Here is a 16,414-nt window from a genome sequence, read left to right on the forward strand (position 1 = left end):
TCTTCATATTCTGTTGATGAAAACACAGATTGTTTTTTGAGGAAAATCATGGTGCAGTCGTTTGTACTTTAATACTCTGTGGACATGGGCACTTGTCCAGCACCTTACCTTTCTTAAGAGGTTGTCTCCCTTTCTCTACTCAGCTGATGTTAAATTTATTGATCTGCCATTACCTTATAACAGAAAATCTACAAGTCAGGTGCCCATCATGGAATATAAACACAAGTTCCCTATATCTCTATACCTATCAAAAGCTCAGTTGACAGCCGAACATGGTGGCTCATGCCTGTAACCCAAACACTTTGAGAGGCTGAGGTGGGAGGATCGCCTGAGGCCAGGAGTTCGAGACCAGCCTGGGCAACAAGCAAGGCCCCATCTCTACAAAAGAAAATTTTAAAAATAATAAACAAAAAGCTCATTGATAGCTCCAGTCATCTTTGGAGGATTGTCTGAAGAATATGGAGCTTATCTGTTTTTCTAAATGTATTTAAGATTTCCTCTTGGATTAAGTCTGTCAGAGAGGCCAGGTATGGTGGCTCACGCCTGTAACCCCTGTACTTATTGGGAGTCCGAGGCAGGAGGATCACTTAGCCTAGGAGTTCAAGACCAGCCTAGGGAACATAGTGGGACCCTGTGTCTACAAAAATCAAAATAATTAGCGAAGCTTGGTGGCACGTGCCTGTAGTCCTGGCTACCCAGGAGGCTAAGGTTGGAGGATTGCTTGAGGCCAGGAGGTTGAGGCTGCAGTGAGCCATGATTACATGACTCCACTCCAGCCTGGGTGACAGAGTGAGACCTTAAAGAAAAAAAAAAAAGCAACACCGTAATACTTTGTACTCCTACCCTCTTTGCTAATAATGAACTGTATTTTGGCCTTACGACAGCAATCTGTACTGATGGATGCTCTAAAAAGAAAACCATCTGAAACCCACTATTATATTCTTTTAAAGATGTTGATTAGGACATTTTTACCACATTATATGTCTCCTTCTTGAACATACACAGAATGAACTTTTCCCTGGTTTATTATAGGAATAATTATGCCTCTCTTCAGCTCTCCTGAGTACCTGGTTGGTTTTTATTGTATGGCTTCTGTGATTCATGTCCTAACTGATTGTGTTCTCTTTGTTAATGGCTTTAGTGAGCTTTGAGCCAAATTTGAGGCCTACCTCTAATGGGTATTTAAAAAGGACCTCTGGCCGGGCGTGGTGGCTCACACCTGTAATCCCAGCCCTTTGGGAGGCTGAGGTGGGCGGATCACGAGATCAGGAGATCGAGACCATCCTGGCTAACACGGTGAAACCCCATCTCTACTAAAAATACAAAAAAACTAGCTGGGTGTGGTGGCATGCACCTGTAGTCCCAGCTGCTGGGGAGGCTGAGGCAGGAGAATGGCGTGAACCCGGGAGGCGGTGCTTGCAGTGAGCCGAGATCGCGCCACTGCACTCCAGCCTGGGTGACACAGCAAGACTCTGTCTCAAAAAAAAAAAAAAAAAAAAAAAAAAAAAAGAAAGGACCTCATGATATATGCTAACCTCAGCTGTACAGACTTTCTTATTTTCCCTTAATCACTTACCATTTTGTCAGGTTTTATATATACAATTTCAGTCTGCTTTAAATCCATTGTGAATAAAGGAAGGTGTACATCAATAAATTTAGAAGTTAAACAGAATTATATTAGGATATATGAAGAATCTAGTAACCCACATTTTCTATGTGTGTGTGACACAAGGGGAGGCAAGTATGAATGTGTAACAAAACATTGAAGTTTATTTAATGATTATCCTTGTGTGTTATGTACTGGATTCACAGTCAGCAGTAGATGAGTGACAATGACATCCTAATATTGTAATAACTGCTTCTAATTTTTATATTTCTTTCAGTTATTTTTTACTATACCAATGATTTTATAAAATGTGAATTAATTTGATAATTTTGGAAAAGTTCATGTAAATTCACAATTGGGGAAAAAACTTGTTAAACAGTATGTCCTGAATTTTAGTTTGGAGAACCTGTTTATCATAAAGATAATTTCATTTTATAATGTTGTTCATGAAAACAAGGTTTTACTTGTAGCTCTACTTTTACAGATGTGATTGAGAGGCGTATTTGAGCTTTGCCATGGACCAAGCTCCTTGCCAAACCTACTATAAAAGTTATTACATTTAATCCTAACATATCCAACAGATGAAATATAAACATAATTCTCATTTCATGAAAGAATTTAATTAACATCCTCAAGATTATATAGCTATTAAGTGGCAGAACTGGAATTAAAATCCAGATAGTCTAATTCCAAAGTCCCAGCTCTTATTTAATCACTCTGTTGGAGTATTATAAACATGTAATAATAAATTGTGATTGTTGGGGTCTATAGGGTACTGATTAATTCTAGCCTGCCTTTTGCTGAATAGATTCAGGAGTCAAATAGAGATAAAAATATTTACTTTTATTAGTAAAGCTGGCATGCAGAGTGCCTTGGATGGGCAACTCAAGTGGGCTTCTTATTTCTTCCCCAGTTAATTGAACTTGCACACTTAATCAGTCAGATCAGCTAGAAAACTGCTGCTGTTCCTTGCTCCCCAGCAGGCTTACCAATGGAGGAGAGAAGAAAGTGTTCAGCTTGCAGGTGGAAGGCAAACTCTGAGGTGGGAAGTTGAAGAAGCTGGGTCCCACAGGGGCAATGGCCATTTTTCCAGTCTCACCAGAGCTAGTTTAGAGAACTGGGTTTAGAGATGAGTATACATTTACTTGCTACTTTTGAGAGGGAAGACGTTACTAATTTATGGGTTTGTAGGAGCAATGGGAGTGGAAAAGAAGAGAACCACCACCCTCTTTTATGTGAGATAAGGAAGGAGTCAGTGAGGGTGTTGTGACAGAGTAATGGCTTCTTAGAGGTCCCTAACAGGTTCCTGAGCAGGTGACTATTTAAACCAATACTTGAAGGATAAGGATTTAGCTATGGGGTGGGATGGGGGCGGAGGAGAAGAAAATCCTAGGAACCAGGAGCAGCCTGTCTGAATAGTTAAAAGAACTGAAAGGAGCTAGCAGAACATAGCAGCTGAGAGAGAGGGAAAGAGTAGCACAGGAACAGGTGGAATAATCAGTGGTGACCAGATCACCTGGGCCTTGTAGGCCATCATGAGAAATTTGCATTTTACTCTGCATGCCAAGGAGATTCCTTGAATGGTTTGAAGGAGGGGAGTGGTGTGATCTAATTTGTACTTTTATTGCTATTTTTTATTTTTCATTTTTGAGACAGAGTCTCACTGTATCTTCCAGGCTAGAGTGCAGTGGTGCCATCATGGCGCACCACAACAAGGTTGAGCAGCTTCAGCCTTCCTGGGCTCAAGCAATCTTCCTGCCTCAGCCTCCCAAGTAGCTGGGCATGGTGGCCCATGCCTGACTAATTTTTTTTTTTTTTTTGAGATGGTGTTTTGCTCTTGTTGCCCAGGCTGGAGTGCAATGGCATGATCTCAGCTCACTGCAACCTCCACCTCCCTGGTTCAAGCAATTCTCTTGCCTCAGCCTCCCGAGTAGCTGGGATTACAGGCGCCTGCCACCACACCCAGCTAATTTTTTTAAATATATATTTTTAGTAGAGATGGGGTTTCACCATGTTGCCAGGCTGGTCTCAAACTCCTAACCTTAGCCTCCCAAAGTGCTGGGATTATAGGCGTGAGCCACTGCGCCTGGCTGCCTAATTTTTAATTTATTTATTATTATTTTTTTGAGACAGAGTCTCACTCTGTTGCTCAGGCTTGAGTGCAGTGATGCAATCTCGGCTCAGTGCAACCTCCACCTCCTGGATTCAAGTGATCCTCCCACCTCAGACTCTCAAGTAGCTGGGGTTACAAGTGTGTGCCACTACACCCCACTAATTTTTATATTTTTTTAGTAGAGACGGGTTTCACCATGTTGGCCAGACTGGTATTGAACTCCTGACCTCAAGTGATCCACCCGCCTTGGCCTCACAAAGTGCTGGGATTACAGGCGTGAGCCACTGCACCCAACCCGTTTTTTATTTTTTGCAGAGACAGGGTCTTGCTATGTTTCTCAGGCTGATCTCAAACTTCTGGGCTCAAGCAATCCTCCTGCTCTGGCCTCCCAAAGTGCTAGGATTACAGGCTTGAGCCATTGTGCCTGGCATAATTTATATTTTTAAAAGACTGTATTGGATGCATTTGGAAAGCATATTAGAAGGAGGTAGGCCAGTGACATGGACTAATATGATATTGGTGAAATGAAGAGCAGTTGACTTTGAGACGTCTTTTGGAGGTGAAAACCATGAGACTTGCCAATAGATTTGAATGAGGACTGAAGAAAGGGAGAAATCAAGGATGACAATCAAATGTCTAGCTCGAGCAACTGGATGAACAGTCCATTTGTTGAGATAACAGAGCCATGGAGAAGAATAGTTCTGGGTGTTTTGAACTTGGTACGCTTCAGGTGCTTATGTGTCTTTCTTATGGAGACATCAGGGCTCAGAGAAGAGATTTCAGTGAGAGACATAAATTTGGGAGTTTTCAATATATAGATGGCATTTAATTTAAAGTCATGGGCATAGATGAGATTATCTAGAAAGAGAATGTGGGAGAGAGAAGAGGGCCCAGTACCAAGTCCTGAAGAACTCCGACATACAGAGTTTGAGTAGAAGCAGCACATGCAGTGGAGACAGAGATGGAGCTGCCAGAGGGGTCATAGAAAACCAATGGAAGTGTTGATATAGACTCCAGGATGGACAGTATTTAGAGAAAGTGGTGACTATGTCAATTACTAATCTTAGAAAAGTGGATTTGGTAGCAGAGGTCATTAATGACCTTGAGAAGAGCAGTTTCAGTGGAATGGATTGAGGAAAGAATGGGATTGAAATGAGTCAGTTGTGTAGATGTGTGCTTCTCACACCTTAATCACCTGGAAATCTTGTCAAAAAGTAAATTCTATTTTAGGGCCCAAGATCTCCTTTCCTTTCCTTTTCCTTTCTTTTCTTTTTTCCTTTCCTGTTGTCTGCAGAGATCCTGCATTTTCTAATGAGCTCCCAGATAATGCCAATGCTGCCAGTCCATGGAGCACACTTTTGAATAGCAAAGGTATAAATTAGTGGTTCTCAAACTGTAATATGTATTAGAATAACATGGAGAGCTTGATAAAATACAGATTATTAGACCCACTTCAAAGTTTCTTATTCCATTAACTCTGGGGTGGTACCTGAGAATTTTCATTTCTTATAAATTCCCAGGTGAAACTGATGCTGCTGATCTGGGAACCTCTGGTGTAGGTGACTTTTTTGGAGAATTTTAACTGTGATGGAGAACTGTTAAGGGAAGTCTTTTGTTTGTTGGCTGAAGGCAGTAAACAAGTAGAGCAAATTTATGCTGATGAGAATGGTCCAGTAGATAGGGAGACACTGATGATGCAAGAGAGAAGAGGAATGAAGAAGTGAAATCCTTGAGAAGATGAGGGGGGTGGCTCCAAAGCATGTATTGTGGTCTTGAATTTTGATAAGCAGGGGCATATTCTTAGTTATAGCAAGAGGGAAGGTGGAGACGATGGGTTTATAGATTTGGGGCTAAGCAAATGGAGCTCCCCTCTTGATGGTTTCTGTTTTCTCAGTGAAGGCAAGGACAACTCTTGAGGGAAGAGGGTGAATTGGAGATTTGAGAGAGAACATGTCAAACGATCATTTTCGAGTAGGAAAATGAACTTACTAGAAGAAAATGGCTTTATTGAGAGCCTCTTTGAGATTAAGGTCAGAAACTAAGAATGAAAATCTGATTCTACAGTCTTTCTTGTTCAACCTCAGTTCCTTGGATTCAGTCATGGAGAATTAAGTGGTTGAGATTACCCAAGGTTAGACTTTATCCAGGTGAGTACATCAGAGAGACAGACAGACAGAGAGAGAGAGAGAAGTGCAAGGGAGTGATTATAATCATGGAACAGGAAGGGAGATGAAGACAGAAGAGGGCTGAAGGATAGAAACAAGCAATGACAATGAGGTTAACAAATTGTTGTAGTCAGGGTACAAGTAAACTAGAGGTAACTAGGTTTGTGATGAAAAGCAAATGCTGCTGGCATTCAAAATTTTGTAGGTGGGCAGTTTTTGGTAGGAATAAAGGTCTAGAATGTGACCATGAAGATGGCTGGGTGTGGTGGAGTTTCCTAGAGAGGTCAGGAAACAGGATGTTGGGTGTGCCATTCACCTGGATGTTGAAGTTGCCAAGAATGATGACAGAAGTTGAGAGTGTAGAGAGATCTTCTGGATAGAAACTAACTTTTCAATGAATGATGGAAAATTTCAGGTCAGTGGATACCTGCAGCAGAGAGGGATAGTTTCTCAGGGTTGTGAGCAGGAGGTATTTTATAGAACAAATGGAAAGTAATGGTCCTGAAGTGGTAACGGCTGCCAAGGAAGACTCCTACCCACCTGCTAGCCAGGAGGTATCTGGGCTATTAGAGAATGCTTTCTAATGGCAGGGCTATAAGAGAAGCAGTGTCTTCTAGAAATGGCCTAGTTTCAGAGATGGAGGGGAGGTTCAGAAAAGAGGTTGAAGATTTATAGGAGTTTATCACAAATTGGGATTTGAAGATTGAGGGTATGCCATAAAAGTTTGGGAGTGAAAGGAAGGGCACTGGAGTAGGTACAGAGTTGTAAAAGCAAGTTTGGCAGGCAGAGAGTTTGGTGATAATAGATGACCAGAAAGTCTTGGATACATGTTAGAGACTGAGACAAACTGGAGGATGAGGCATAATGGAACTGGCCCAGACAATTTCTGTTATTACTTTTTTTTTTTTTTTTTTGAGACAGAGTTTCACTCTTATTGCCAGGCTGGAGTGCGATGGTGCAATCTCAGCTCACTGCAACCTCCGCCTCCTGGGATCAAGTGATTCTTCTGCCTCAGCCTCCTGAGTAGCTGGGATTACAGGCACCTGCCACTGCGCCTAATTTTGTATTTTTAGTAGAGACGGGGTTTCACCATCTTGGTCAGACTGGTCTTGAGCTCCTGACCTCGTGATCCTCCTGCCTCGGCCTCCCAAGGTGCTGGATTACAGGCATGAGCCACTGTGCCTGGCGACGATTTCTAAAAATAATTAAAATACACATCGCATTTTTGCTATAGATGTCCTCCATGATCTAGCTGCTGCCTGCATCTCTTACGTCATCCCTTCCCACTCTCCCCTTGCTCCCTGTGCTCTACCCACACAGCCTTTCTGTCTTTCTGTCACTCACTCCAGCATGCCATACGTTTCCTACCTCTGTTTCTTTTTTCATTTGTTTGCACTTGCTCTTCTGAGAGATAGCAGAGTCAAGTGGTCAGTAGCATAAGCTCTGGATCCAGACTCCCTGCTCTGCCGCTTTTAAGCTTTGTGACCGTGGTCAAGTTACCTAACTTCTCTCTGCTTCAGTTTCTTACTTGTAAGTGGGAGAATGATAATAGTACTTATTTCATAGGGGATTCGGGGAAATACAAAAGCTGAATTGAGACAAATAAATGTAAAGGGCTTAGAACAATTTCTTGTATGTGTGGGTAAAGACTCTATAAACATTAATAATATTATTATTTCTTCTGCTTGAAGCTCTTTTTCTTATATATTTATATAGGGAATTTAATCATTATATTGTTTCCTTCTCAGCTCAGATGTCATTCCTCAGCCATCCTAGCTAAAGTGGTATAACTCCACTGGCTTTCTGTCACTCTTTATCCCATTACCCTTTTATTTAGTCATAGTATTTTCATCACTACTTGAAATTATTTTATTATTCTGTTCTGCTCTTCCCCCATTCCCTGAAGGTGCCAAGTACTTTGTAGGTGCTCAAGAAATATTTGTGGCAATTTATTGTCCTGAAAACACGGTTTCCTGGGCCTCGACTCTGAGCAGGCAGCATATGTGGCAAGGTGACGACAGTGAGGCCTAGGCAGGGAAGACAGAATTCAACTCTGTTTATTAATCTGTTGGCTCATCTAGATAAGGCAGCTGCCAGTTTTTGTAAATTTTATTAGAACACAGCCACACCCATTTTAAAACTTATTTTCTGGCTGCTTTCCTGATACAACCACAGAGTTGAGTAGTTGTGACAGAGGTCTTACTTGCAAAGTTGAAAATATTACTATCTGGCCCTTCATTGAAAGAAATTTGCTGACTTCTGATTTAGATACATAGAAAAGACAAGGAGAAAACACCAAAAATAATAACAGAAGCTTTATTTGGATAATGGGATAATAGGTCATTTTGCTTTTTATCTTTATGCTTTTTTTTGGTATTTTGTTATAGACCCTTTAATTTGGAAATAGCCTTATAAATACCCCAAAATAATATTTAGAACAGCTTTTTAATGGTGGGTTTTTTCCCTTTTTTCTCCTTAGTGCTGCTTTTGACACAAAAACGGGGTTACGTGTGGCAGTGAAGAAGCTCTCCAGACCATTTCAGTCCATCATTCATGCAAAAAGAACCTACAGAGAACTGCGGTTACTTAAACATATGAAACATGAAAATGTAAGTTATTCGTTCAAGGAAGAATACATTTTGATCTTGAATAGACTGGGGAAAAATGTTTTAATTACTGCAGGTGGAAATATGCTGGAGTGCATCAAACATTGGTCCCTGCTTCTTGTCCTGGGGTGTTAGTGGCCACTTGGTTATGTCAGGTCAAAGACTTGGAATGAAAGTGATGCATCTTCCTGGAGTTTTAGTTTTACTCAAAGATTTTTAGAGGAGAAAGAACTCTTTAAAATTTTAAAATTAAAGGATATGTTATGAAATACAACACAAAATTCACAAGAATTTTTAAGAGAAAATATTAAAAAGAAGTTATGTATTCTTTGCCTGGTTTTCCTAAGGCTATATTATGAGAATATGGGAGTCTGTGGCTATTAAAAGACAAAATAGCCACAGACTCCCATATTCTCATAATATAGCCTTAATATTTTTAAGTGGAAAAATCTGAGAAAGAGTGCCTTAGGCTCACTGAAAGTCCTATCAGAGATGGCTATTATTTTATATATTTGTTAATAATTTTTCTTTTTTTCCAGATTCACGTATTTTAATAAATATGTCAGAGGCATTGTTTAAGTTAAATATAACTTTTTCTTTTTTACCAATTTGTTGATTCAGTTGCCATTCTGCAAAGATGCTTACAAATTCTAATACGGTAAATAAGTGGATATAATTGGAATACTAACTGAAAGTAAAAAGACAGTTGACTGAAGACACTTATTTTACTGAATTTCAAAATCAAGTTATGAATTTCTGTGACTGCTATATGAAGGGTACTGTGAAGTTTGTAGCATTGTGGAAACAATGGCCATAGAGATTTCAAAGTCCTCTGACTGTACTGCTTGTTACCATGTGGAAGAAAATTCAAAATCTGTGAATTTATTATTTGACTATTTAGACTGTTTTAGTAATTTAACTTCTTCATAGCGAGAAAAAAGTCACAGATAAGTGACTCTTCATTAGCGTACATTTGTTTCATTAGTGCAAGTTTCTTCTAAATTGAGAACATTAAGACTTAAATTTGTAATTGGATTATGGATGCCATTATAATCACAGCTGCTGCTTTTTATTTTCACATTTTATTTTGATTGTATGCTATTGAGGAAATCCTATTTCTACAGACAACTTCTATTCCTGAGTATAATTTTACTTAAGTAGCTATGTGCAAACCAGAGTTTTAAGAATGTTCAGTGTGGAGCTGCAGCCTTCCTAATCAGTGACATGTTTACAAGAAGTTGAGATATGCGGAAAAAGCTGGCAGCAGAAACTTTATTCCTAGGTCTGCATGAAATCAAAGTGGCCTGGCAGCTTTAAGGGATGTGTTTGCGTTTGATTTTTAACACACTTAAGTGTGTATGCTGTTTTTCATTACACATTATTATATGTGACAGAGACAGTGTCACAGCTTTGCAAGTATAAAGGATATTTTGAAAGTGAAATGCAAGCCAAACATTTATGGAACCCCAGAGCACCTTTGGGAGCCACTAGGATCCTATTGATGTGGCTATGCTAATTTAAGAACATCTGGTTTAGGAGATTATCAGTGCTACACTGATTGTTTTGCTTTTCTTCATAAATATGTTAAGCCAATGTTTAGGGATCATGGTATTAGAAAAATAGGATTTTAATTTCCATACATTGTTTTATAAGTGGCTTGCTTACTAGCAGTCTTTTTTTAATATAAAGATGTTTAAGTTCTAACAGTAGGTGGTCACCTAGATATCAGTGATTTGTTATTTAAACAAAATAAGGCACATGGCTGAATGTCTCATAGTTCTCTATTCCATTGGCAAATGTTTGAAGCCAAAAGACTTGACTCAATGTAGAAAAATTCCTGCATTTTAGCCTATTTTGAAAACATTTGTTAGGTGCTTATAATGTCAAAGTAGTTTTACCCAATAAAGAACCAAAACTTCCGGTAAGTTTAATTGAGGGTTTTCAGAGAAATTCATCTTGTTTACCCTCCTCTTCTTTTTTAAAAAATTACTGTTTTGGGTCACCATCCAATTTTTATAGCGGCCAAACCTCCCACAGGCAGCAGCAACAGGCGCTTAAAACTTGTGAACATTTTAAGTGTTTGTAACAAATACAATTTTCAGGTGCCAGAGGGCACATGTGATCTTTTACACAAAAATGCCTCTGACCCACAATCGGTAGTTCATCTTGAATTGTCTCTTCTGTTAGTGATCATGAATAATAGATAAACATTTATTAGGTGAGTGACTGAAGCTAGGGGATGTCCTCTGTGACTGTGAGAGTTTCTGTCAGAACAAAGTTAGTTGGACCATTCCTGATTGAACTTCTGACCTTGATCTCGTTAACACCTGCTCTAAGGAAAGATTAAAGGGAGGCAGCCTGCCAGCTGCATCCTTTGCTGTCTGGGCAGACACTACAGAGATGGCCCATATATGGGCCTAGAGATCTGTACATTTTAGAATTTAAAAATGATCAAGGAAATTGTTTTGTAAATTTTATTTGGGGAGCCTTAGATTTAACCTTACCATTGTAGACCAAGAGATTGTTTTGGTGTGCTTTTGTTAAATATGCTAAATATTGTCTTTGGATACTGAGTTAAAGTTTTTTTTTGGTATGTGTGCTAATTTAATAAAAATACGACTTATATTTGCCAGGCTTTGGACCATGATGGGATAATCATTAGAGATATTTGCTGCTTATTTGTATTATGAATGTCTTTTCTAAAAATTTGATTCCTGGGTTACTTTGAGGTGACTGAAGTCATGTAACAGCAGAAGGAGTTAAGGAAATAGACTAAAATATGACTTGATTTAGAAGGGAATTTCCATTTAAGAAATGAGAAATGGCTGGGCGCAGTGGCTCATGCCTGTAATCCTAGCACTTTGGGAGGCCAAGGTGGGTGGATTGCTTGAACCCAGAAGTTTGAGACCAGCCTGGGCAACATGGCAGAAACCAATCTCTATTATTACATTAAAAAAAAAAAAAAGAAATGAGAAATGAATAGATTCCTAAAATATTTTCCAGATCTATTTTAATGCTGATAAGCTTTTGTTTTACAGTATTTTCCTTATGATTAATATTCATAAGTATGATTAATGGAGTGAGGGATATTTTGTAAAAACCCATCAAAAATTTAAGTACTTTGATTTAGCATGGGTAGTTTTAATCTCAAAATTGTTATTTTCGGTGTGCTTATGTTAAACACATTAAATATTGTAAATATTGCCCTTTTTAGGAAATTAAAATTTGGTAGGGTATTTACTAGTTGGCTTTTCTCTATTTTTTTTCAGGTTACTTTATTTTTCTTCTTGCAGTCATGCTTTTTAATCATTTGAATAGTTGAGCTTTATGTCTCATATTCTGTTAATGGAAGTAGCTGCTTCAGATAGTTTGCTTAGGTATATTGTATTTTGTAATTGTCTATTCAACTGTGTGGGCTGTGGTCACCACTTACTTTGATGATCCACAGTGGGTCAGTCTTTTGTACTAGGCACCTTCAGATACATTGTCTGCTCAGTCTTGCTGTCAGTACTGTGAAAATAAGCAATGATGTCCTCATGTTTTTCATATGAGGAAAATGGGACTCAGAGAAGATACCAAATGTATTTGCCAATTATTATTTACATAACAGCCATTCATTGAACTCCTGCTGAATGCCAGGCTCCATTCCAAGTGCCAACATTATTGGAATGAAGAAATTATAAGCTCTTGGACCCAAGAAATCACAAACTGATACTGGGGTTCAAACTTATAGCTGCTTGGTTCCAAAATGTCTGTTGTGTTTTCAGTTTGAAATTGGAGTTTTTATTTGAAAATAGTTTTGACTTTTGTCTTTTGAGGTAACTCTTGCATGTGTAAATCAGATCTCTAATGATTTAGTTTTATTTCCATAGGAGGATTTTCACAATCACAATGGAAACAATGTAAAACAATGTAAATAGTTTTAAACTTTTCTGTTGTTTTGAGGAGATGGGCATCTCAGATAACAAGAATCATTGATTAGAAAATATTGGAACGGTGAATAAAGTTAGCTTCTAGACCTCAGTTACCTTAAGTAGAAGTGGGTATAAGGGAGAGTGATTAAAAGACCAGAGGTCTTAAGCCAGGAGTATACCAAACTCAAGGGAAACGATTATGGTTTAGATGGAGAAGGTAAAAGGAAATGGATTTGACTTAAATTTAAAGCACTATTGTGAATGAGGTCACAGGTACTCTATTGGGAGGCATGTAAGTTGGCCTTACCTCTATGGAGGACCATTTGACAATATTAAGATCCTTAAATATATTGGTGTCCTTTGATTCTGTAATTCTGTTTCTTGAAATTTATTTCCTGGAAGAAAATATGAGATGTGCAAAATACATATATTTTTCTTGCAGTATTCCTTAAATGTCTAGAGATAGGAAATTGGTTAAGTTATGGTATACACAAATGATAGATATACTGTATACAAATATTTAAATATTAAGTAAAAAGGCAGGATATAAAACTATGCATGGTGTAACCCCAATTTAATTTATGTACATCAGAAAATCAAAGGAAATATATCTCAAAATGTTAATGATAGTTATAATGGGTGGTATAATTATGGGTAATTTTGGTTTTCTTATGTACTGTTGTCTGGGTAAGATCTGAAAGTGATTCTATTTCCTTTGGAACAATTTTCAAGGACTTGAAACCTATTCTTGAATTCCAAGTACGTGTCCCACCACCTCCTTTTCAGGTTCAGACTGTAAAATTAAAGTTGCTTTTAAAAAGTGATATTTGGAGTCGGGCGTGGTGGTGCATGCCTGTAATCCCAGCTACTCGGGAGGCTGAGGCAGGAGAATCACTTATACCCAGGAGGCAGAGGTTGCAGTGAGCTGAGATTGTGCCATGCACTCCAGCCTGGGCAACAGGAGCGAAACTCTGTCTCAAAGAAAAAAAAAAAAAAGTCTGATATTTGGATGAGTGGAGTAACATCCTAATTAGAAGATCTTTTTCATGATAATGTTTTGAGTGTTAACATATCTTACTTCTAGAGCTTTGTGTTTAAGTTGGCAGTTTAGAACAGTGTGCTAGTGAGGCCACAGTCTTGCTTCATAACCAGATACTCTCAAATATGGCTGGGCGTATTACAAATGAATTATATATTTCTTATTTGCCTTGTCAATGCCTAACTTTGTAGAAATGAACGGCCTGGGTTTTAAGGAAAATAGATGGGAGGTAGGGGTTGGAGGGTGCTGTATGTGGATAAATCAGTATAAATTCCTGATCAGAAAAACTGCTCAAAGACCATGGGTTATTGAGTATTAAGTAGCTCTTTGCTTTATCCCTGTGTAAAAATAGACTTTTTTTTTCATTTTTAAATTGTCTGATTTAAATACCCTATACATTAAGACTTTGTGAGAATAATACCAAGAATATACTGAGAATATTTTGAGACTTTAAAAATGTCAGTTTTGAAGCATATACAGTTAATATGGAAATTTTTCGTGGAACACATTTTTAAAAAACACAGTATTACGGTAACAACCATGGACGTGTGACCTTTTTCACCTGTTGGATTAATTCATTAGACTATTAGTACATACGTAAGGCAAGGACCCTAAATCTTTTTGCCTTCTGATAAACTACTGACTACATATGATTAAATTCTAAAGAGATGAAGATTTTTAATGGTAAAGTGGGTTAATATGAGAATTGATGTTAACAAGTAGAAAACAAAAGCATAATTTGGGTAGAAAATTAGTTGGAGTTATTAAGTATATGATGTGATGTTATGGAACTGAGGTAGCTGGTTTTGAATTAGTTCCTATTAAAATGATTGAGATGTGGCTGGCCGTGGTGGCTCACTGCTGTAATGCCAGCACTTTGGGATGCTGAAGTGGGAGGATCGCTTGAGGCCAGAAGGTCAAGACCAGCCTGGGCAATCTAGTGAGACACATCTGTACAAAAAAAGAAAAATTAGCTAGGCATGGTGGTGGCACGTGCTTATAGTCCCAGGTACTTGGGAGGCTGAGACAGGATTGCTTGAGCTGCAGTGAACTGTGATGGTGTCACTGTACTCTAGCTTGTGTGTCAAGAGTGAGATCCTGACTCTTTTTTTTTTTTTTGAGACAGAGTCTCACTCTGCACCTGCACTCTCCCAGGCTGGAGTGCAGTGGCGCAATCTCGGGTCACTGCAACCTCCACTTCCCAGGTTCAATCAGTTCTCCTGCCTCAGCCTCCCGAGTAGCTGGGATTACAGGCGCCCGCCACCACGCCTGGCTAATGTTTGTATTTTTAGTAGAGACAGGGTTTTACCATGTTGGCCAGGCTGGTCTCGAACTCCTGACTTCAGGTGATCCGCCCGCCTCGGCCTCCCAAAGTGTTGGGATTACAGGCGTGAGCCACTGCTCCCGGCCTAGACCCTGACTCTTTAAAAAAAAAAGAAGATTAAGACCTGATGGGTACTATACTGAGTTTAATATTTATTTACTTATTAATTTTTATATTTTCTTACAGGTGATTGGTCTGTTGGACGTTTTTACACCTGCAAGGTCTCTGGAGGAATTCAATGATGTGTGAGTAAATTTTTTGCGTTTGCCTTCCTGGTCTACAGAATGAAGACTAATAGCCCATTTCTATTCCTGAACCATTTAGCAACATATAGACTTCAAAAAATTCTTTATTCCTATCATGCACCTCTTTTTGGGTGTAGGGATGGATACCAGAAGATGTATGTTATGGGTGGTGCGTGTTAGTATTTACATCATTTCAGGCACATTGTACCCCATTGAAGAGTCAGTCTTGAATTCTTACAAAAGTTCCATGGAGAAAGGAGTGGAGAGAGTTTTGACTATGGATTTTCTTTTCAAAGTGTTTATTCCAGGTTTGGTTTTTTTTTTTGTTGTTGTTGTTGTTGTTGTTGTTTTTGTTTTAAAAGACACGGGGTCTTGTGATATTGCCCAGGCTGGACTCAAGCTCCTGGGCTGTAGTGATCCTCCCACCTCAGCCTCCTGAGGCGCTGGAACTACAGGCACATGCTACCATGCCTGGCCGATCCCAACTTTTAAAGGTGCTCTTCAAGAAATGTAACGGATCCCCAGCCATATAGACTCCCTCCTCTTTTATTGCCCATGCATGTGGGAGATGATACTAGAACTACATGCTGATCCTTGAAGTATTAGATTTCTATACTGGGATAAGGGGCAGACTCTACCTGTTGAGAAAGGCTTCTTCTCCCAGCTTTGTAACCACCTCTGTTGTTTTAGCCTGGGATACCCCTAGAAAGCAGAGCCTGGGATTCTCAGGAACCAGTAGTGGGGGGCTAGGGAAAATGAAAGAGGAAAGGAGAGAAAGCTTCTATGGGTATATGTTGAGTTGGTCACCACTATGGACAATTGGGCTGAAAACTGCCAAGATCTAAGAAGCTGTACGTAATGCACCTCAGATGGGGATCATTAATACACTGGCTCCTGACCCCATTGGCAAGGGTTGCCACATATGTCATTAGTGCCTTCACATGCCCAGGTTGCACATTGGTGGGCCATAAGACAGATTCCAGCAAGTGTTCCCATGTATGTGTGAACTCTCTACTATAGTAGCTTTTCTAGTATCTGAGTTGACACAGCTCTCCCTGCCCCCAGTTCACATATACACTATACCATGAAAGAGAAAAAAACCTTAAACACAGTTATACTTTTGGTCACATTGAAATTTTGGCATTCCTAAATGGAGAGTGTTACTATTATGAAAGCCAAAACAGAACTGAATATCGTGACTTCTCTTCCTTAACCTCCATTCCCCCATTGACCCCAGGGCTGAACCTAACCAGTTTCTCCTCACCCTTATCCTGGTTTCAGTTTCTCCCATTCTTATCCTGGGCTGATCGCAAATACCATTTACTCCTTCCCCACAGAACACAAAGGGGATATGTTTGAACTTCTATGTTCTGTCTAAGGAAAGGGAGAAAGAAATAAAAGA

General features: G+C 39.2%; 1 protein-coding gene across 5 annotated transcripts in view; it reads left to right on the forward strand.

The window, feature by feature from the left end:
* Positions 1 to 16,414, forward strand: part of MAPK14 (mitogen-activated protein kinase 14) — an 82,894-nt gene that overhangs the window by 16,599 nt on the left and 49,881 nt on the right. For all 5 annotated transcript variants that reach the window (XM_063811866.1, XM_009451091.4, XM_063811867.1 and 2 more), the window contains 2 exons: positions 8,364 to 8,493; positions 14,954 to 15,012. In XM_063811866.1, the coding sequence (XP_063667936.1) occupies positions 8,479 to 8,493; positions 14,954 to 15,012 (74 nt within the window). In that variant the 5' untranslated portion in view covers positions 8,364 to 8,478. The remainder of the gene's footprint in view (positions 1 to 8,363; positions 8,494 to 14,953; positions 15,013 to 16,414) is intronic.

Source organism: Pan troglodytes, chromosome 5, assembly GCF_028858775.2.
Source record: "Pan troglodytes isolate AG18354 chromosome 5, NHGRI_mPanTro3-v2.0_pri, whole genome shotgun sequence".
Classification (NCBI taxonomy): Eukaryota; Metazoa; Chordata; class Mammalia; order Primates; family Hominidae; genus Pan; species Pan troglodytes.